Source organism: Solanum stenotomum, chromosome 10 (assembly GCF_019186545.1).
Source record: "Solanum stenotomum isolate F172 chromosome 10, ASM1918654v1, whole genome shotgun sequence".
In the NCBI taxonomy this organism is placed as follows: Eukaryota; Viridiplantae; Streptophyta; class Magnoliopsida; order Solanales; family Solanaceae; genus Solanum; species Solanum stenotomum.
The window spans coordinates 5331038-5351380 of NC_064291.1; the positions used below are offsets into that span (position 1 = coordinate 5331038).

At 29.7% G+C, this 20343-nt stretch overlaps 1 protein-coding gene across 4 annotated transcripts; it reads right to left on the minus strand.

The window, feature by feature from the left end:
* Positions 1-133: 133 nt before the first annotated feature.
* Positions 134-19729, minus strand: LOC125841322 (calcineurin B-like protein 4). Of its 4 annotated transcripts, none has more exons than XR_007443788.1 (10): positions 3676-3723; positions 3371-3470; positions 3187-3269; positions 2965-3024; positions 2340-2448; positions 1937-1989; positions 1749-1829; positions 904-1016; positions 407-531; positions 134-311 (listed from the first exon to the last, which is right to left on the minus strand). XR_007443788.1 is itself a non-coding variant. In XM_049520432.1 (9 exons), the coding sequence occupies exons 2-9, from the start codon at positions 3438-3440 to the stop codon at positions 459-461; spliced, it is 642 nt and encodes a 213-aa protein (XP_049376389.1). In that variant the 5' UTR covers positions 3441-3470; positions 3676-3722; the 3' UTR covers positions 134-458. The 4 variants fall into 4 exon arrangements, 2 of the variants coding, with proteins under 2 accessions (XP_049376389.1, XP_049376391.1); XR_007443787.1 differs by having other exon boundaries at positions 134-317; XM_049520432.1 differs by having other exon boundaries at positions 134-531; positions 3676-3722.
* Between the last annotated feature and the right edge of the window lie 614 nt (positions 19730-20343).

Here is a 20343-nt window from a genome sequence, read left to right on the forward strand (position 1 = left end):
ATATACATTATAAGTTATAAGCTCATTCAAACATGCTTTTGGTTTGATTTATGTGTCTTTGTTGTGTTTAGATAAGCTTTGTATTCCTAATGAAGGGGAGGCATTGATTCCTTCTTTTGGCTCAAGTACATTTGGCCGTAAAAGATGGGTATGTCTTCATACTTTCTTCCCACATTATTTGATGGCACGCCAGTAGTTGCAGCTGAAAGAAGGTGAAACTATTATTGAGTCGCAGGAAGGAAGTTATGTTGCTTGGACTTTTGAAATGATGGAGCCCTGCTTCGCCTGCGAAAGGCACAGGGTTCGATTCTCTGCACCTTCATTTGAGTCATTTTAATCAACATTCCTATTATATGAGGCCTAATTAATTTGAAAAGTCTTGCTTTGAAGATAAATGCTCCCTTACCAAAACAACTATATTCTTGAAGGGTTAGTAGCCATGTTGCCACTTTTATAACTCAGAAATCCTTGTAAATCTCATCATTCTTTTGTGTATTTACCACAAAATTAGGAAATGTACTTGTGATATCCCTGACACATAATGAAATTCAAAATTCAGTAAAATGATCATAAATTTAATAAAGCAATTAAAAGTAGCTTTCACTTGCTACTTTTTGGTCATGTTTTTTTGATAGGAAGTTTCAAATTTTATAAGTAAAATTTTAAGACAATTTAAAATTTCACGATAGTAATTATACATGTCATCACCCTGCACCGAAAAATTGACTTCTCTGAGCAATTCAAACATAGTTCTATTAATTTAACATGACAAACGCAATAATTTCATGACTCAATTGTTATAATAGCTAAATGTACTTACTTTAATGTGATGATATATATATATATTAACTTTATTGTTATAATAACGGGTAAAGTATATATAGTGGAGGATTAGAGAATTACTTGAGATATGGAATTGTCATATTTTTCAACAAAGATGGATTATGAGCTACAAAATTATTCCACTCTTCTATATCTATCTTTCCATCCCCTTTAGAATCTGCCTCTTCAATTGTCTTCATCCAAAAAAAAAATTTAATTAGCACTAAATATGGGTTAGTTAAGAGTATAAATATATGTTAATGACAATATTTTGTGTAAGTTCCATGTAATTAAATGATACATAATTACTTATTCGCGCTAGGTGTTTATATCAAACTAAATAACTTAATATTTGTAGTTAAAATATATGTCACCTAAATCAAATGTTCTGGAGCCAAAAGGGTTAAAAAAAAATGAGCAAAATTTCCAAAAGGGCAACAAAACTTGAGGATCAAACCAAAAGGGCAAAATTTGGATTGAAGGATGGATGCCATGAAATCGTTGGTTGGAAGGCGCACGTTGACATGCTCTTTGTAAGGCGTATGTTGACATGCGCCTTGTAAGATGCACACTGACATGTGTCTTACAAGGCTCATGCTGACATGCACCTTATAGTTAATCTGTTTTATCTTGGGAGGAATTAATCTACAAACTCAGATACTTGAAGGGATTAAATTTCTTAAAGATATACAGTGAATCCTATGGACTCAAATTTTTATTTTCTATCTTTCAATTTCATCTTTTTCTATTTCTATTTTACTGACCTGAATATAGGAGATAACATAATTAATGGCAAACAACTTGTGTTGCCAAAATAGCAAAAATCCCTCTTTTATATTATTTAACAACGAATTATCAAAAAAAAATTGTTAGCTACAGCTTATGTTGCGAATTGCGATAGATTAGCAACGAATTTTATTGCATACCTTGTTGATAATTACGTCAACAATATCATCAGTGAGTATCAATTCTGACTCATATAATAGCCCAAAAATAAGCTCCTTCACCTAAATTCAAGAGAAAAAAATCAGAAAATTATCTTAGTGAAATAAATTAAGGCTTATCTAGCTTCTAATAAATGTCATATTGTATGAATAAATGAATATTACTATACCTCTTCACGTCCAATAAAGCCTGTTTGCCATATATCACATAGGTTAAATGCAACTGCAATATCAGAAACCATAATTTCAATTGATTGGTACGACGAAAGTTATTTTTAAAAATAATTTGAAAAATATGACTTTTTTTTTTGGTTTTTTCAGTATTTCGGTTAAGGAGAGTAAAAAATATTTTTTAAAAAAGCGTTTATTACAGATAGTGTTTGATGAAACTTTTGAGTACTTTTAAAGATCAATAATAATATGAAAGTGTTAGTAAAAGCAGCATATTGTTAAGAAAAACGACTTCCATCCAAAAATAAAGAAAATTATGTTTTTGAAAAATGGTTTCCCAAAAAATATTTTCTAACAATCAAATATTAGAAAATAACGTTTTTCGAAAAATAATTTCCTTACCAACAATTTTTTCTGCTTGTGAAGCATCAGGATGAAAGATACTTAGTGTACGGATAAATTCTCCAACGTCAATTAGCCCATCCTTGTTGGAGTCAAACAAGTTGAACATCTACACGTAATACATGAGCTCTACGAATTTAATTAAATTCATTACTTTTAAAAATTTGAGTTATATATACATATATGGCAAAAAATTATAATGTGTTAGATAATAAGATAACATTCATTAATCTGAACCCACCAACTCTATACTACATACGTGAAAAAAAAAGTCAAAATATGTAATATAATACATATATACTTATTAATCTGAACCTACTAACTTTAAATTTTGGATTCACCTCTATTGTACAATAATGTTTTCTCACAAAACTATAGGCCTAGAAAAGAATTAGAAAATTGAAGAATGAGTATCGTTACAATATAGAGTCAGATGTAAGACAGGTTCTCCATATTCAATTGAACCTATTACTTTTCATTCGAATTATTTATATATAAACAACAACAACAACAAAAAGTAAAACATGCCAAATACCAAGACCATATTCATTCTGAATTCACTAGCTTAAAATTCTGAATTCGTTTTTGTACCGTAATAAAATTAGCTATGTAGAAGTTGGCTCACCCTGTCTGAAAACAAAGAATGTTTTCTGTTATCTCTGAATAATCCAAGCTGGAACTCTTCCTGTAACAAAAATAATATTAATTGTTGACAAAATATTTTTTTAAAAAAATAATAATTGGGAATTAGACTTTTAATTAGGGAATTTACTAAATATTACATAAATATGAAAGTCATTAAATATATAACTAAGGAAAACTTTTATAAGAAAGAAATTAGAATTACTCTGCTAATAAAGCCATCATTGCAAATTGAACAACTTAATTTTTTGAAGAGTTCAGTTAATGACTTCACATCTTCCAAAGAAACTGCAAATTAGAAAATAATTATTTTTTAATGACATAAAAATAATCTATGTTAAATAATAAAATAAAATTTTAAAAAAGAAGAAGAAGAAGGAGAAAATTACAATGTGTTTGAGCTGCTAGTAAAGCTTGATCTTCATATATTCTTTCTTGTTTCCTTAAAGCACACCCCATTTTATAATTTTTTTTGTGTTGTGAAGGCTCCTTAGATATATATATATATAAAATATTAATTATATATATCATCAGCGTAAAATTTTTTTTTATATATTTCATCCCGTTATCTTCTTAAAATATGAGATTTATAATTTATTTAAAAAGTATAAGAATCATCTCTTGAAAATATCTTGAATCGAGAATTTATCAAAAATAATCTAGATCTTTATAAAATAAAAATAAGACTACGTACAGAGAGAAGATATCACTATTAGGATTTATGGTGTTGTATCCTTTTGAAATATCTAGAAAGTCTGCTTTTGACTTTGAAACAAGAGTAATTGGTATTATCACATTTTATTAGCATTAATGACTAGGATAATTTTATTCGAGACTCAAATTTGAGACTTTATGCAGATTAAAAGTGAAGGGATCATATCCATCCCACATAATTACATTTTATAAAAGTTATTTATTCATATTCCTAGGAATTCCATTCTTTTAATTTTACATTTTCATTTTTTCAATAATTTTCCTTTTTCTTTATTAGTGTTGTTGTTTATTGAGGGAACCAGGTCCTATTGCTTTTATAATGTGCCATTGCCTGGGAATAAAAATTGTTCACCAAATTGGTTGCACACAAGTAGTTTCCAATTTCATGAGAAAGGCATCAAAGAACATGGACTCGTTTCCAATTTTGCTTCTAGTTTAGGTGGGTAACCTGGTAAATATACATCTACATGAATTAGCTTATCGATTCTCTCTCTATATATATATATAGTACCATAAGAATATATATTAATAATCAAGTTTTGAGAGCATTAGCCGATCTGGTACATCAATATATGAAATATTTGTTGATTAAGTAACAACATATTCAGTATATAGTGTTGGAAAACTATATGCACAGCGGAAGCATATTAGAATCTTACTGCTTACATGAATAATAGATAACCAATATTGTTTATGCTAGACCACATAATCATGCTAGAACACATAAACATACTGAAATTTAATTCGATAAATACCTCTTGAAGCGTGAACACATACCTTCAAGTGAATCCCCAATTTAGACAGTTTTTCAAGTGAATCTACAAGATAGCTATGGTCTTCTACAGTGATCCCAAGGTCACATCTGAACTCTCTCAATACTTGGGTGGGCAAGTATCGAATAGAAAACTAATCAATCTAGGGCTAGAAGAATCCCTAATTATAGAGATTTCTTCACGGTCCAAAGAGGAGAACCAAACACACGCTATTTTTCTTCTTCGACCGAAAAATACACGCTAGTTTTCTTTTTATAAGAAAACTAGCGCCTCTCCCCTTTTCCCTTTAGAATTAGGATTCTGAGTTCTAGTTAAATATGGGCACTGGAGGGACCACAGAATTAATTACTGAGGCTTCCTATTATGGAAATAATTCCAAATAATTAATTTGAATTATTCTTACCATAATAAATTACAAATCATTCCACTAGAAATTCGTAATTGCACTCCTCTATTTATATTTCGTAATTCCCCATTAAACACTTATGTAATTCCCCATGTTAAGATTTCAGATACTAATCAATAAATTAAATTACTGACGAATTTAACTTAATGATTAATTTCCTTTAGAGCACTACTTAACTTATTTCATGTGTCGGATTCATAAATCCACTTGCAAGGTTTGACACGATGAAAACTTATAAGTTTCTCAAAAAGGCATATCAATCAATCTCTATAACGAGACATGGATTCCATCAACTAACTTATTATTTCACCAATATATATTATTATCATCCAACTTACCAGGCATATTGACCCATCTCAGAATCTCACCTTTTAATAAATCAAAACGATAATTAATATATACAGATCATAATAGTTATATCAGGATTAAGAATATAAGTACATTTAATAGTTTAGAGAATATGTTTTGTCAGTCAGTCTAAAACAACTATCTCTACTCGGTCCCGTTCAATACATACAAAATGCACTAGCACAAGAAGTTGGAACTATACCGTTCCCATAATCAAGATAAATTACCTATAATCTTGTGCTACAATCGTACCGATGGCATGTCCAATTTCCATCCTAGATTGTGAACAAAAAACTTTATACTTATAAGAACCGATGATTTAATCCTCTGTGTATAAGCTAAAACTCTACACACTAAATCATCTACTATATAAGTAAATAGACCCATAAACGAATATATGATCTATTAAAATTGAGCAAATATTTATTCTATAATAAATATTATTTCTTGACACATGGTTAATAGTATATATCCCAACAATAATGATACTTAGACTATTAACCATCACAATTGTTATAATGTACTATATCTAAATGCATGGTTAATAGTATATACCCTAACAATCTCCCACTTAGATTTTTAATCTTGAAAATTGTTAGAATACTATGTCTAAACACATGATTAATAGTATATACCCTAACATATAGTTCCATAAATGAGATTTGACGAGACACTACAACAAAAGAGACGTTTAGTAGCAATATATTTTCCTTTTAGCGGTCATTGAGTTAATGTCATCACATTCATAGTCGCTTTATTGCTCCAAAAAATATTTAGTGATAATTAAGTTTGTTATATAGTCAGGTTGGATGGTTCAATGATGGAGCCAGGTCCAATGGTTCAATGATGGAGTCAAGTTAGAGACAGGTGTTCATATTGGCGGGTGTAGTTCTAGCTGCAACCTTTTTGACAGTAATGAAGATTTTGTTGGAGAAATTGTTTCAGAGAGGTTCTTTGTGTCGAGACATAGATTTGATGGAAGAGCTTATGGAGAGGAGAAGCAAGCTGTTGAAGATTATGTGAAGAAGGTGGACAAATTTATTTTGTTAGAAATTCAGGCCAAGGGGGAGATTTGTTGGGTATTATTTGTCCTGAGTTTCTTACCATAAATATGTTTTCCTTTTATGAAAAGATTTTGGAGTGACTAGTCTTTTTCTTGTAGGAAAAGGTTTAGGACTCTATAAATAGAGGCATGTTCCTTCTAACTTAATCAACATTCACAATGTAGTCCTAGGGGCTTTGAGAGTTTTGGTTAGGGGGAGAATTTGTGGGACACAAGCTTGATACGTTATCACTTGTGTGAATCTCCCATGTATTTCGAGTGAATTGGTTGATGTTATTTCTCTCTATATTTTGTACTCTCATGTTTATATAGTGAATTGCTCATCTCCTTTGTGGATGTAGATCGATTGACCGGGCCACGTTAAATCTTTGTGTCTTTTGATATATTTCTCGTTTGTCTTCTTACTCATGGTTTTTCGAGGTTTACTTTGCTAGCTTCTGCATTACACCTGATTATTTTCGATCCTAACAAAGTTAATCTAATTGCATCTAAAGATGCTAAAGCCTTTAGCGACATTTATATAAAGTGTTGGTTATAAAAACTTATAGTATTTATAATTGCTGCTAAATATAATATAGCGATAATTATAGCCGTAAAATCCTTTATTTGTCGTAGAGAGAGGGTTCTCACCTAGAATTATTTGCTTATATGAGTAATAGAAATAAGAATATATGCTGTCAAAAGGAAGATATTGGAGACCATGGAATAGGAAATATGAAGGGACTGTTCTCCACTTTGGAATTGCTTTCATGTTACAATCATCCGGAAATGTCAATTATTCTTATGCTTTCAGATAGCTAATCACAAATGTTCGGATCGAAATAATCAAGTGTTAAAAGAAACTATCAAAATAAATCGTGAATGATGCATGATAAGTCAACATATAATGGAAAAAATATCAAAAGATACATAATAATTTAATATGGTTCAATCAATTAACTTATATTCATAAGTGAAGATGAACCATTATATATATATATATATATATATATATTTTTTTTTTTTTAAAAGTATAAAATATCGAAAGAATAACTTTATAAAATGCACTCTTAAAGAGGTTATCACAAGTGGCAAGGCAGCATTGGTGTCTCAAATATTCTTCTCCTAAACAAAACTCCAACTCTCTAACCTCCTTAATGCTAATGAGAAGGAAGGACCAACTTACTTTATTCCTCCAATTTATTTTTTTAGCCAAATAAAAAATATTTATATTTTCTTTTTAGGATAAAAGAATTAATTGTGGTGAATGTATTTCTTTTCTTTCAAGATAAAGAAAACCTCAAACATGAAAAAATAGGGTAAACACCTAAAAGGGATGCGATGGGGTAAATAGGTTCCTTTCACCCTTAATTAGATTCGAGCCTCGAAAGTGGAAGTGCTCTTCTTTTTAATAGGTCTTACGTAATGCAAACTCTACTACTAACGAAAATCTCTTAACAACGAGCTAATTTCCAACGGGACTTTTATTAGGAAACTTTTACATATTTTTAATAATTTTTGAATTGATTGATGCTCCGAATCGAATATTGAACCTCGGATAGAAAAGAATAAAAGATAGCTAATAACATTTCCTTCAAGCTATACAAGACCAGAAGATTAAAAGAATTACAATTTGCATGAGTACCTTGAATTTGGGATAAAAGCAATTAATTGCAAAAAGTAAAATGAGAACCATAAATTAGGCATCCATTTATACATAAAGAGTAAAATGAGAACCATAAAGTAGGCATCCATTTTATCATCCATGTATCTCAAAAAAGTCATATCATATTTGCATAAACCTTCAAATCATGCATGGAATGTATTCTTTCTTGTCTTGTTTATAAGCAGAACATATTGAATGGTGGTCATTTGAATAATTTTTATCAAAAAATTATATATTGAATATTCTTTGTCGAAAATTATATCGTGTATATAGAAACGATATTGTATGTAGGTCAAAATTACTTCTTAGAGTTTCAAATATGGCTTCAAACAATCCACACATGTTTCACGTGACAAAAATATATTTTGTGGCTTTACTATTATAATAGGTAGAGTTCGATTACCATATGTGAAATTTACCCTATGTGATGTATAATTTACCAGAGGACTTAAAAATCAAGAAACATAAATTGAATAGTGAAGGAAAGATTATATATAATGGCGGAGCCAGAACTTTGACTAAAGGGTGTCGAAATATAAAAAAGTAAAATCGCGTACAAGTCAAGGAGTGTCAATATGTAATATATATAGATAAAAAGTATTTTTACTTTAGCTATACAGTGTAATTTTTTGACGAAGAGGTGTCGGTCGACATCCCTCAACTATACTATATACGACTACCTAGCTAAATTAGTCATTTATATCGATTGTAAGTAAATTTTAAATATCAGATAGTTAAATAAAAAAGATATAGACAATTTTTTGTATGGAAATAAGAGATCAAGCTAAATTACACAATTCAAATGCAAGTATTTTATTTTTGTTTTCATTGGGTAATTTAAATATATTGTTCATCTTATATTCCTAAGATATTTAGAACAAAACTTTAAAGAACTTGATAAGAAACAACAAAGTTTAAAGAGAATTTTCAAAACTAGAAAATTAAAACTAGTAGAGAAAATAGAACCAGAACCAGATTAGAAACAATATAAAAATATTTTTCTCAAAGAACGAAAATCGAGCCCACTAAATGCACAGTGTCCCCTTAAGAAAATTATTCCCCTCAAGTACCCGAGGTTAATGGAATATATCCTCTTAGGATAGAACGATCTTACTCACGGGTGTATCGATACCTAAAATCATGGTGTCAACGAACCACTCAACGGCAGTAAAGTACACTTAGAATACTAGATTTAATACCAGTAGTATAAGAAGTCCAGAAAAATTCATTCAACTAAAATGAGAGGAAATTCCTCAATTTATAAAAAACAAGGGTAGTGTGAAAAGGTTCTTAATGTGCCTTATCGGCAAGGTCACAAACTTTTGGAAAAGTCACAATTTTTCGAAAAGGTCACAACCTTTCATAAAAGTCGATTTCATAAAAGTCACAACTCTTCATAAAAGTCACAACTTTTCATAAAAGTCACAACTCTTCGTAAAAGTCGCAACTCTTCATTTTCCATTCACACCTTTTAAAACCCAACAATCCCCCGCATGAATGGGGAATGACTCCAAGACAAAGAAACGGACAAGTATGTGTACTTTACAAGCAAAAATAAATTGCATCTGGATAAGTAGGTTTCCCCTTGGACTTTTCATAGTAAACATATGTCGGATAGACTCGGTCAATCGGTAGATGCAATATCTTTGAACCATCGAGCTTTGGTGTATACAAAGACAACCATATGTCACGCAATTAACCCTTTACCATTTATGGTTCTTACGGTTGTGTTCGTTTTAGCCATGAACACCTCCTGGTTTCATGAGTGTATAGAGAGATGGACTTTTGACAATCATCCTTTTTGAAGCGGCTTACACTTCACACTTACATAGGAGATTTCTAACCGTGTTATCGCGTAAATACACTATTTGGTCAAATCTGCCAAACTTAGCAAATCATTAAAAACATTAAGCTTTATTAACTTATTAACAAGCCTTAATATTGTATCATTGTTCCCGAGCATTATCTTCATCATGAGAATGGATTGAGTTGGTTGACAATGTCGAACCGTCAGTCACAACTTTGTTTTCTCCTTAAATCTAGCTCTTGGGATCTCTAGTATGCTAGATAGAGTTACCGCCATGATGACTTGTCCTAAGCCATAAATCCATTCCCTTAGATGATCTTTCAACTTTCTCTCTAGTTAGGCCTTTTTGTAAGTGGATCAGGCACATTATCCTTTGATTTTACATAGTCAATTGTGATAATTCCATTAGTGAGTAGTTGTTTTCTAATGGTATTATGTCTATGTTTTATATGACGAAAATTTCCGTTATACATCATGCTTCATGCCCTACCTATTGCGTCTTGACTTTCAAAGTGTATGTATACTGATGGAGTCCGGAGCCTAAAGGGCAAAAAAAATTGACAAAAATTCCAAAAGAGCACATCAATTTTTTTTCTAACCAAAAGGGCAAAATCGCTACGGACGTAGCGATTTTGTTTGACGTTGTTAACAGATCAAAATCGATGTCCTATTAGCGATTTTGTCCAACTATTTTTTTTTCTTCAAAAAATTGTTGCTCGTGCAGCGTTTTTGCGATTTGATTTTTTAAAAAAAAATTAAAATCGCTGATGTGGCAGCATTTATATAAAAAGAAATTTATTTTATTTTTTTGAAAATCGTTGCCTGGACAGCGATTTTTGTTAATTTTTTTTAAATAGCTGTTGTTGCAGGGTTATTATAAATTTTGTGGATTTTTTTTTCTTTTTAAGAAATCGCTGCCTTGACAGCGATTTTTGTGGAAATATATATATATATATATATATTTTAAAAAGGCAGCGATTTTGGCGGAATCTTTTTTTTTTAAAATTTCTATCAACATCTAATTGTAAATTATTTTTGTTTTTTTAAATTGTTGCCTTGGTGGAATTTATTTTTTTTTGAAATTTCTTTAACGTGACTAGTTGACAAAAAAAAAAAATCCACCAGGCTGCAATTTTGATTTTGATTTTTTTTATAATTAGATGTTGACTAGTTGACAGAATTTTTTTTTTTTTAAAAAATCATATGAAAAAAAATTTCCACCAAAATTGCTGCCTTTTTTTTTTAAAAAAAAGAATAGTTCCACCAAAATCGCTGCCAAGGCAGTGATTTCTAAAGGAAAAAGAAATTCCATAAAATTTATAATAATGCTGCAATAACAGCTATTTCCAAAAAAATAAAATTAATTTTCTTTTTATAAAAACTCTACCACAGCAACAATTTTAATTTTTTTTAAAAAAAAATCACAAAAACACTGCACGGGCATTGATTTTCTGAAAAAAAAAAGTTGGACAAAATTGCTGATAGGGCAACGATTTTAATCTGTTAACGGCGTCAAACAAAATCAGTAGCGATTTTGCCTTTTTGGTTAGAAAAAAATTTGATGTTCCCTCTTGGAATGTTTGTCAATGTTTTTTGCCCTTTAGGCTCCGGACTCCACACTAATGCCAGTGGTTTGAGCCAAAAAAAGAATATCTATCAAGAAATTCCAGAGTCTTTCAACTTATTCACCGGCCTTATCTAGTGCACCTAGCTCAAAGATTATTGTAGAGATAACAATACATGTCTTTTTGGAAGATTTCCAAGAGACTGCTCCTCCATCAAGAGTAAATACATATCCACTCGTGAATTTTACTTCATTTGATCCCGGTGATCCAATTTGCATCACTATATTCTTTCAATACTGCTGGATATTGTTATAATGCAAGACATAGTTTTGAGTATGTTTTAAATACCCCAAAACACTTTTCATTGCCATCCAATGAGTTTGATTGGAATTACTCGTGAATCAACTCAACACATACTATATCTGATCGCGTACATTTCTTGATATACATCATACTTCCCAATACTTTAGTACAATCCAATTGTGAGTCACTTTCGCCTTCACTCATTTGAAATGCAAAGCTCACTTTTATTTGAGTCTTGACAATATTGAAATCTAAATATTTGAACTAGTCAAGTACCTTTTCGATGGAATGAGATTGTGACAATGCTAAACATTATGGAGTTCTAAGGATTCTTATACCTAAAATCGCATCAGCAACTCCAAGATCTTTCATATCAAACTTGCTTTCTAGCATACGTTTAGTAGCATTTATGTCATTAGTGTCTATACTGATTATCAACATGTCATCAATATGCAAACAAATAATGACCGTGTGATTTTAATGTAAACATATTTATCACTTCCATCATTCTTAAATTCATTTGCCAACATGATTTGGTCAAATTTCTTATGTCATTGTTTGGGTGTTTGTTTTAGTCTATAAAGTGACTTAACAAGTTCGCACACTTTCTTTTCTTTACTAGAAACCACAAAACCCTCGGGCTGTTTCATGTAAATTTTTTCCTCCAATTCTCTATTTATGAAAATTATTTGCACATTCATTTGATGAATTTGGAGGTCATATACCGCAGCTAATGCAATTAACATCTAAATTGATGTAATTCTAGTTACTGGCGAGTATGTGTCGACAAAATCAAAACCTTATTTTTGTCAACAACCTTTGACAAAAAGTCTTGCTTTGTATTTGTCAATAGTTCCATCGACTTTAATTTTCCTTCTGAAGATTCACTCTGAACTCAAAGGTTTATTTTCTAGAAGACAATCAATTAACTTCCAATATGGTTGCTTAAAATTGAATCAATCTCACTATTGACACCATCTTTCCAAAAGGATGAGTTTACAAAAGACACAAGAAATGTTACAAAATCATATTCGAAGGAAGTAGATGTCCTTCGACATTTACTACGCCTTTGAATCTCTTTATTAAGTACGTTATCCTTTTTTTTTCCAAGGTCTTTTAGACCCTTCACTAGACTACTCAAGTCTAATTTTACAGTCCACAATCATAGGTCCTATTTTAATCCTTTTAGGAATAGGAACTTGGACTTTGGCTAGACACTCCACACTTTGAAATATTTCAAGTTGGATTTCCTTCCTTTCCATTTCTCATATGGAATAGATTGTGTTCTGAACAAACAAAATTTTTTATTGCTTTCTTTATGAAAATACAACTTTTTGTTGTTCTCTTTTGCTGTAAGGATAGTTTCTCCACATAAGTTTTGTGGTAAACCTGAACTTATAAGTAATGTAGCCATCATTTTCTCCAAAGTTTGATTTTTTTTTCATTCTGCAATTCCATTAGATTGAGGTGAATAGGGCAGTAATTTGATGGATAAATCCACTTTCCAAACATATTTCTGCAAAAGGAGATTTATATTCTCCATCCCTATCACTTCTTATCGTTTTCCCAACTGATTTTCAACTTCAATATTATATTGTATAGACATTTCTATTGTTTCATCCTTACCATTCAGCAAATAGACATAGTCGTTTCTAATGCAATTGCCAATGAAAGTTATGAGATACAGATGATGTTGACTTCATATCACAAATGTCAGTGTAAATCAACTCTAAGGGATTAGAATTCCTTTCAACAGATTTATAAGAATGCCAAACATACTTAGATTTCACACAAACTTGACATTTTAATTTATTACACTTAAAGTTAGACGAAACTTCTAAGTTGATTAATTTTCCTTACAAGATTTTGTAATTGACATGTCCCAAGTGTTCATGTCACAAATAGTTTGACTCAAGCAAGTAAGAACAAATAAAAATATTGAGTTTGAAAGGCTCTCCGCCAGCTAGCTTTTTCTCACAAATATTTGTTCCTATTTCTTACAATTTTGTGTGATACAAACATTGTTTAGATTCATCACCTTGTCAAATGTCCTTTTCGAAAGGACCTTTCCATAACTTTCAATTTGATTGTTATAGAACTACCCATGAACAAAGTTTCATCGGGTCCAATAAAGACAATATAGTCCAAATGCTTCTTTTACAAAACATGACAAATGACTATTCACAAATATTCATGTCTATACAAATATTTTTTTTTTAATAGACATATATTTTCATGAAAAATCACAATATTTTAAGTGACACATTTTCATAAAAGAACACAATTATTTTGAACAAGTATATATATAATTTGGTAGTTTCATACTAGTCACACCATATACTAGTAAAAGAGAAACTCAACAACCACAATATCAAATATACTTGAAGAATTTTGTGGGTCTAACATAATACAAAAGTATCATTGAATTTCATATCATTTGCTCCAAAATTAAATTAGACACCAAGTCTAATTTTATCTTTATCATAAGCAAAGAACCCCCAAATTTTACATATGATCTCAAAAATATTTTTCAAGTTTTTGAAAATAGTTTTTCCACCTATTCTTTTTTCCATACTATCAAAATGTCATCGTCAATATGAAACCTCTTTTGAAAACATTATTCTACAAAATAATTTTAGTGCTTCAAATCCCTTTGACAATCTTTACACAACGTCAAAATTCATTCCATAGAGGCACCTATTGTAGGCACAACATCACAAACTTTAAGTCACTGGTCTTTATTCATCACAATTAGATATACCACTTAGTATTTAGAATACTAATAATAAATACAAAAACTTTTGTACAATTTTTTTTTTAACAATGAAGTTTGTAGAAAATCAAAAGTACAAAACTAACTTATTAGGTGAAGTTTTCATATTCGTCAAATCGATTGCATAGTCCAATTTATTCAGAGTAGAAAACTACAAAAAAAATTAGTCTACAACAATCAGACACACTCAAATTTCACACGGAGTATAAAACTACAAAACGTTTTTTTTCTCCAAACAGAATAAAACATATTCTTAGATTATATCACATAGAAATGCTTTTCTTTTCAAATAGCCTTCCAACTATAACATTTTGACATACTATTTTATCAAACAAAAATGTGCATCTCTCATTCTATAAACTAAAGAATTTTAAAGGCAACACTATTTGCCAAGGAAAATTCATTCCATAACATATGGTTTGCAGATCTTTTTTCGCAAGATACACATGATAAAAAATCAAAAGAATTAACTTTTAGAAACTCTTTTCCTCCTTAGATAAATAATAAGAAGGTTACCTGGTGTAATCTTTAATCGGAATACCACCAATTTTCCTAGTAAATTCTCACGTCGACCTTGTTAAACAAGGCACTGAATTCTGAAGAAGTAGTACAGTAATCTTCTACTTCAATGATTTGTTTCCCTCAATCAGTAGAATACAAGAAATACCAATAGTATAGTATTTTCCTTAAGATTGTTGTTCATCTTGTATTCCTAAGATACTTAGAACAAAACTTTAAAGAACTTGGTAAGAAACAATAAAGTTTAAAGAGTATTTTCAAAACTAGAAAATTAAAACTAGTAGAGAAAATAGAACCAGAAACAGATTAGAAACAATATAAAAATATTTTTCTCAAAGAAAGAAAATCGAGCCCACTGAATGCATAGTGTCCCCTTAAGAAAATTATTCCTCTCAAGTACCCGAGGTTAATGGAATATATCCTCTCAGGATAGAACGATCTTACTCACCAGTGCATCGGTACCTAAAACCACGGTGTCAACGAACCACTCAACGGCAGTAAAGTACACTTAGAATACTAGATTTAATAGTAGTAGTAGAAGAAGTCCAGAAAAATTCATGCAACTAAAATGAGAGGAAATTTCTCAATTTATAGAAAACAAAGGGTAGTGTGAAAATGTTCTTGTTGTGCCTTATCGGAAAGGTCCCAAACCTTTGAAAAAGTAACAATCTTTCAGAAAGGTCACAACCTTTTATAAAACTCATAACCTTTCATAAAAGTCACAACTCTTCATAAAAGTCACAACTTTTCATAAAAGTCACAACTCTTCATAAAGTCGCAACTCTTCATTTTCACACCTTTTAAAACCCAACAAAATACACTAGGAAGAGTTGATTTCCAATTTACTCCACAAGAAATACTTCTCATTTGTTCAATTAAGGCCTATATATGTATTTCCTTACCTCTGAAAAAATTTCCTCTAGCTGTTGGGGATTGATATTAACTTCACTCTCCAAACACCTATATATATGAAATAAAAAATGAAAAGAATTAAAAATAAAAAATTTGATGCACGAGAATAAATTTTCTTAAAAAGATATTATTGGTATATTACTATATTATATGGTATGTTGCCTGGACTTTTTGAAAATGTTGATAGGTGTGTGTCAGAATTTTCAAAATAATTGAAAATAACAATATTTTTAAAGAGTCTGAACAACATAAATTATTTGAGGAAATGCAATAAAGCCACTACATGCGCTCCATACAAAACAACTATATTCTCAAAGGATACTCACCACGTCACCGCTTTTATAACTCAGAAATCCTTGTAAATCTCGTCATTCTTTTGTGTATTCACCACAAAATAGGAAATACAACTGTGATATCTTTGCAAAAAAAAAAAAAAAGACTTATCTTGTGAATTCTCTAAAATGACCAGAAATTATATATTATAAACCAACTAAAAGTGGCCACTCACTCCTTTTTTATCTTTTTTAAAAAAAATAAGTGCTTCATCAAGTTTCAAATTTCATAGGTAAAATTCTAAGACAATTTAAAACTTTACGATAACAATTATTTTTCAATCATATGATAAAAGTGACAGAATACTAACATGCATGGTGACCGAATGGTGTGTAACATGTAGTCACCCCATACTGAAAAATTTGACTTTTCGATCATTTGTATTTTCTAAGCAATTCAAACATAGTTCTAATACTTTTAACATGAAAAAATATTATGACTTTTAATTGTTATAATAGCTAAGTTTACTTACTTTAATGTGATGATAAATATATTTTTGTAACTTTACTATTATACTCCCTATGTCCCTAATTATTTGTCCACTTTTGAATTGACACACCTATTAAGAAAATAATTATTGACATAGTGAGTTTATCATTCTACCCCTATTAATTATGAAGTAGATGAATTAAAAATTTAAGATTTTCAAGAAGTTCTACCTTTTTCAAAGTAATTGATTGAAGGTATAATATGTAAAAAAAAATTGTCCGAAGAATCAAAATGGATAAGTAATTAGAGACAACTAAAAAAAAGGGCAAGTAATTAGTTACAATGGGAGTAACGGGTAAAGCAAATATAGTGGATGATTAGAGAATTACTTGAGATATGGAATTGTCATATTTTTCAACAAAGATGGATTATGAGCTACAAAATTGATCCACTCTTCTATATCTATCTTTCCATCCCCTTTAGAATGTGATTCTTCAATTGTCTTCATCCACAAAAAAAAAATAATTAGCACTAAATATGGGTTAGTTAAGAGTATAACTATATGTTAATGACAATATTTTGTGTAAGTTGCATGTAATTATTAAAATAACACATAATTATTTATTCGCCCTAGGTGTTTATATCAAACTAAACAACTTAATATTTATATATAAAATACATGTCACCTACATCAAATGTTTCGGAGCCAAAAAGGCCAAAAAATTGAGCAAAATTTTCAAAATGACAACAAAAATTGAGTATCAAACCAAAAAGGCAATATTTGGATGGAAAGATGGATGTCATTAGATTGTTCTTTGGAAGACGCACACTGACATGCTCCTTGTAAGGCTTGAGCTGACATGCGCCTTGTAAGGCTCATGTCAGCATTCGCCTTACAATATTTAAAAAAAAAACGTTTAAAAAATATTAATATTCCTTCGCCATCATTTACACAATTGTTTTGTAAGGCACATGTCAGCGTGCACCTTACAAGGCACATGTCAGCGTGCACCTTACAAGGCGCATGTCAGTGTGCGCCTTACAAGGAGCATGTTAACATGCGCCTTCTAACCAACGATTTAACGGTATTCATCCTTCCATTCAAATGTTATTCTTTTGGTTTGATCTTCAATCTTTGTTGCCTTTTTAAAAAAAATTGCTTAATTGTTTTGCCCTTTTGACTCCAAACTTTTTTATGTGTATAAATTAAAAGAGATGACTTGTATTCACAAATTTTAATGTAAACATCCGATGCGGGTAAATTGTTTTACTAATTGGTAGTACAAAAGAAATAGGAATGATTAGTGACAAACAACTTGTATTGCCAAAATAGAAAAAATCCCTTTCTAATATTATTTAACAACGGATTATCAAAAAATAAATTGTTAGCTTCAGCTTATGTTGCAAATTGCGATAGATTAGCAACGAATTTTATTGCATACCTTGTTGATAATTACGTCCACTATATCATCAGTGAGTATCAATTCTGACTCATATAATAGCCCAAAAATAAGCTCCTTCACCTAAATTCAAATTAAATTCAAGAAAAAAAATCATAAAATTATCTTAGTGGAATAAATTAAGGCTTATCTAGCTTCTAATAAATGTCATATTGTAGAATAAATGAATATTACTTTACCTCTTCACGTCCAATAAAGCCTGTTTGCCATATATCATATAGTTTAAATGCAACTGCAAAATCAGAAACCATAATCTCAATGGCATGGTATGACGAAAGTTATTTTTCAAAATAATTTGAAAAATATGACTTTTTTTTTTTTGGTTTTTCAGTATTTCGTTAAGGAGAGTAAAAAATATTTTTTGAAAAAGTGTTTGTTATAGATAGTGTTTGATGAAACTTTTAAGTATTTTTAAAAATCAATAATAATATGAAAGTGTTAGTAAAAACAACGTATTATCAAGAAAAATGACTTCCGTTCAAAAATAAAAAAGATATTTTTTTGTGAAAAAATATCTTTCTAACATCAAACATTAGAGAATAATGTTTTTCGAAAAATATTTTCCTCATCAACAATTTTTTCTGTTTGAGAAGCATCAGGATGAAAGATGCTTAGTGTACGGATAAATTCCCCAACATCAATTAGCCCATCCTTGTTGGAGTCAAACAAGTTGAACATCTACACGTAATATATGAGCTCTACTAATTTAACTAAATTCATTACTTTTAAAAATTCGAGTTATATATATATGTATGACAAAAAATATAATGTGTTGGATAATAAGATCACATTAATTAACCTGAATCCACCGACACTATACTACATACATGAAAAAAAAAGTTAAAATATGTTATATACTAACTCTAAATTCTGGATTCACCTTTATTGTACAATAATATTTTCTCGCTAAACTATAGTCCTAGAAAAGAAATAGAAAATTGAAGAATGAGTGTCGTTACAATATAGAGTCAGATGTAAAACAAGTTCTCCATATTCAACCGAACCTATTACTTTTCATTCGAATTATTTATATATAAACAACAACAACAACAAAAAGTAAAACATGTCATATACCAAGATCATATTCATTCTGAATTCACTACCTTAAAATTCTGAATTCGTCTCTGTACCGTAATAAAATGAGCTATGTAGAAGTTGGCTCACCCTGTCTGAAAACAAAGAATGTTTCCTGTTGTCTCTGAATAATCCAAGCTGGAACTCTTCCTGTAACAAAAATAATATTAATTGTTAACAAAAAAATTTTAAAAAAATAATAATAATTGGGAATTAAACTTTTAATTAGGGAATTTACTAAATATTACACAAATATGAAAGCCATTAAATATATAACTAAGGAAAAATTTTATAAGAAAGAAATTAGAATTACTCCTGCTAATAAAGCCATCATTGCAAATTGAACGACTTAATTTTTTGAAGAGTTCAGTTAATGACTTCACATCTTCCAAAGAAACTGCAAATTAGAAAATAATTATTTTTTAATGACATAAAAATAATCTATGTTAAATAATAAAAAAAAAAATTAAAAAAAAAAAGAAGAAGAAGGAGAAAATTACAATGTGTTTGAGCTGCTAGTAAAGCTTGATCTTCATATATTCTTTCTTGTTTCCTTAAAGCACACCCCATTTTATAATTTTTTTCGTGTTGTAAAGGCTCCTTAGATATATATATATATAGAGAAAAAATATTAATTATATATATATTATCAGCGTAAAAAGAAAATTATATATTTTATCACGTTATCTTCTTAAAATATGGGATTTATAATTTATTTAAAAAGTATAAAAATCATCTCTTGAAAATATCTTGAGTCGAGGATTTATCAAAAATAATCTAGATCTTTATAAGAAAAAAATAAGACTACGTACAGAGAGAAGATATCACTATTAGGATTTATGTTGTTGTATCCTTCTGAAATATCTAGAAAGTCTGCTTTTGACTTTGAAACAAGAGTAATTGGTATTATCACATTTTATTAGCATTAACGACTAGGATAATTTTATTCGAGACTCGAATTTGAGACTTTATGCAAATTAAAAGTGAAGGGATCATATCCATCCCACATAATTACATTTTATAAAAGTTATTTATTCATATTCCTAGGAATTCCATTCTTTTAATTTTACATTTTCATTTTTTCAATAATTTTCCTTATTCTTTATTAGTGTTGTTGTTTATTGAGGAACCAGGTGCTATTGCTTTTTATAATGTGCCATTGCCTGGGAATAAAAATTGTTCACCAAATTGGTTGCACACAAGTAGTTTCCAATTTCATGAGAAAGGCATCAAAGAAT

What these genes read in the sequence shown, in the direction of transcription:
- LOC125841322 (XM_049520434.1), bottom strand. Translation starts at nt 19,675, where the DNA reads ATGGGGTGTGCTTTAAGGAAACAAGAAAGAATATATGAAGATCAAGCT. An exon ending in ATTCTTTGTTTTCAGACAGG is followed by an intron (nt 2,449 to 2,964) that starts GTGAGCCAACTT and finishes TATTACGTGTAG; the next exon opens with ATGTTCAACTTGTTTGACTC. An exon ending in TTGACGTAATTATCAACAAG is followed by an intron (nt 1,017 to 1,748) that starts GTATGCAATAAA and finishes TTTTGGATGAAG; the next exon opens with ACAATTGAAGAGGCAGATTC.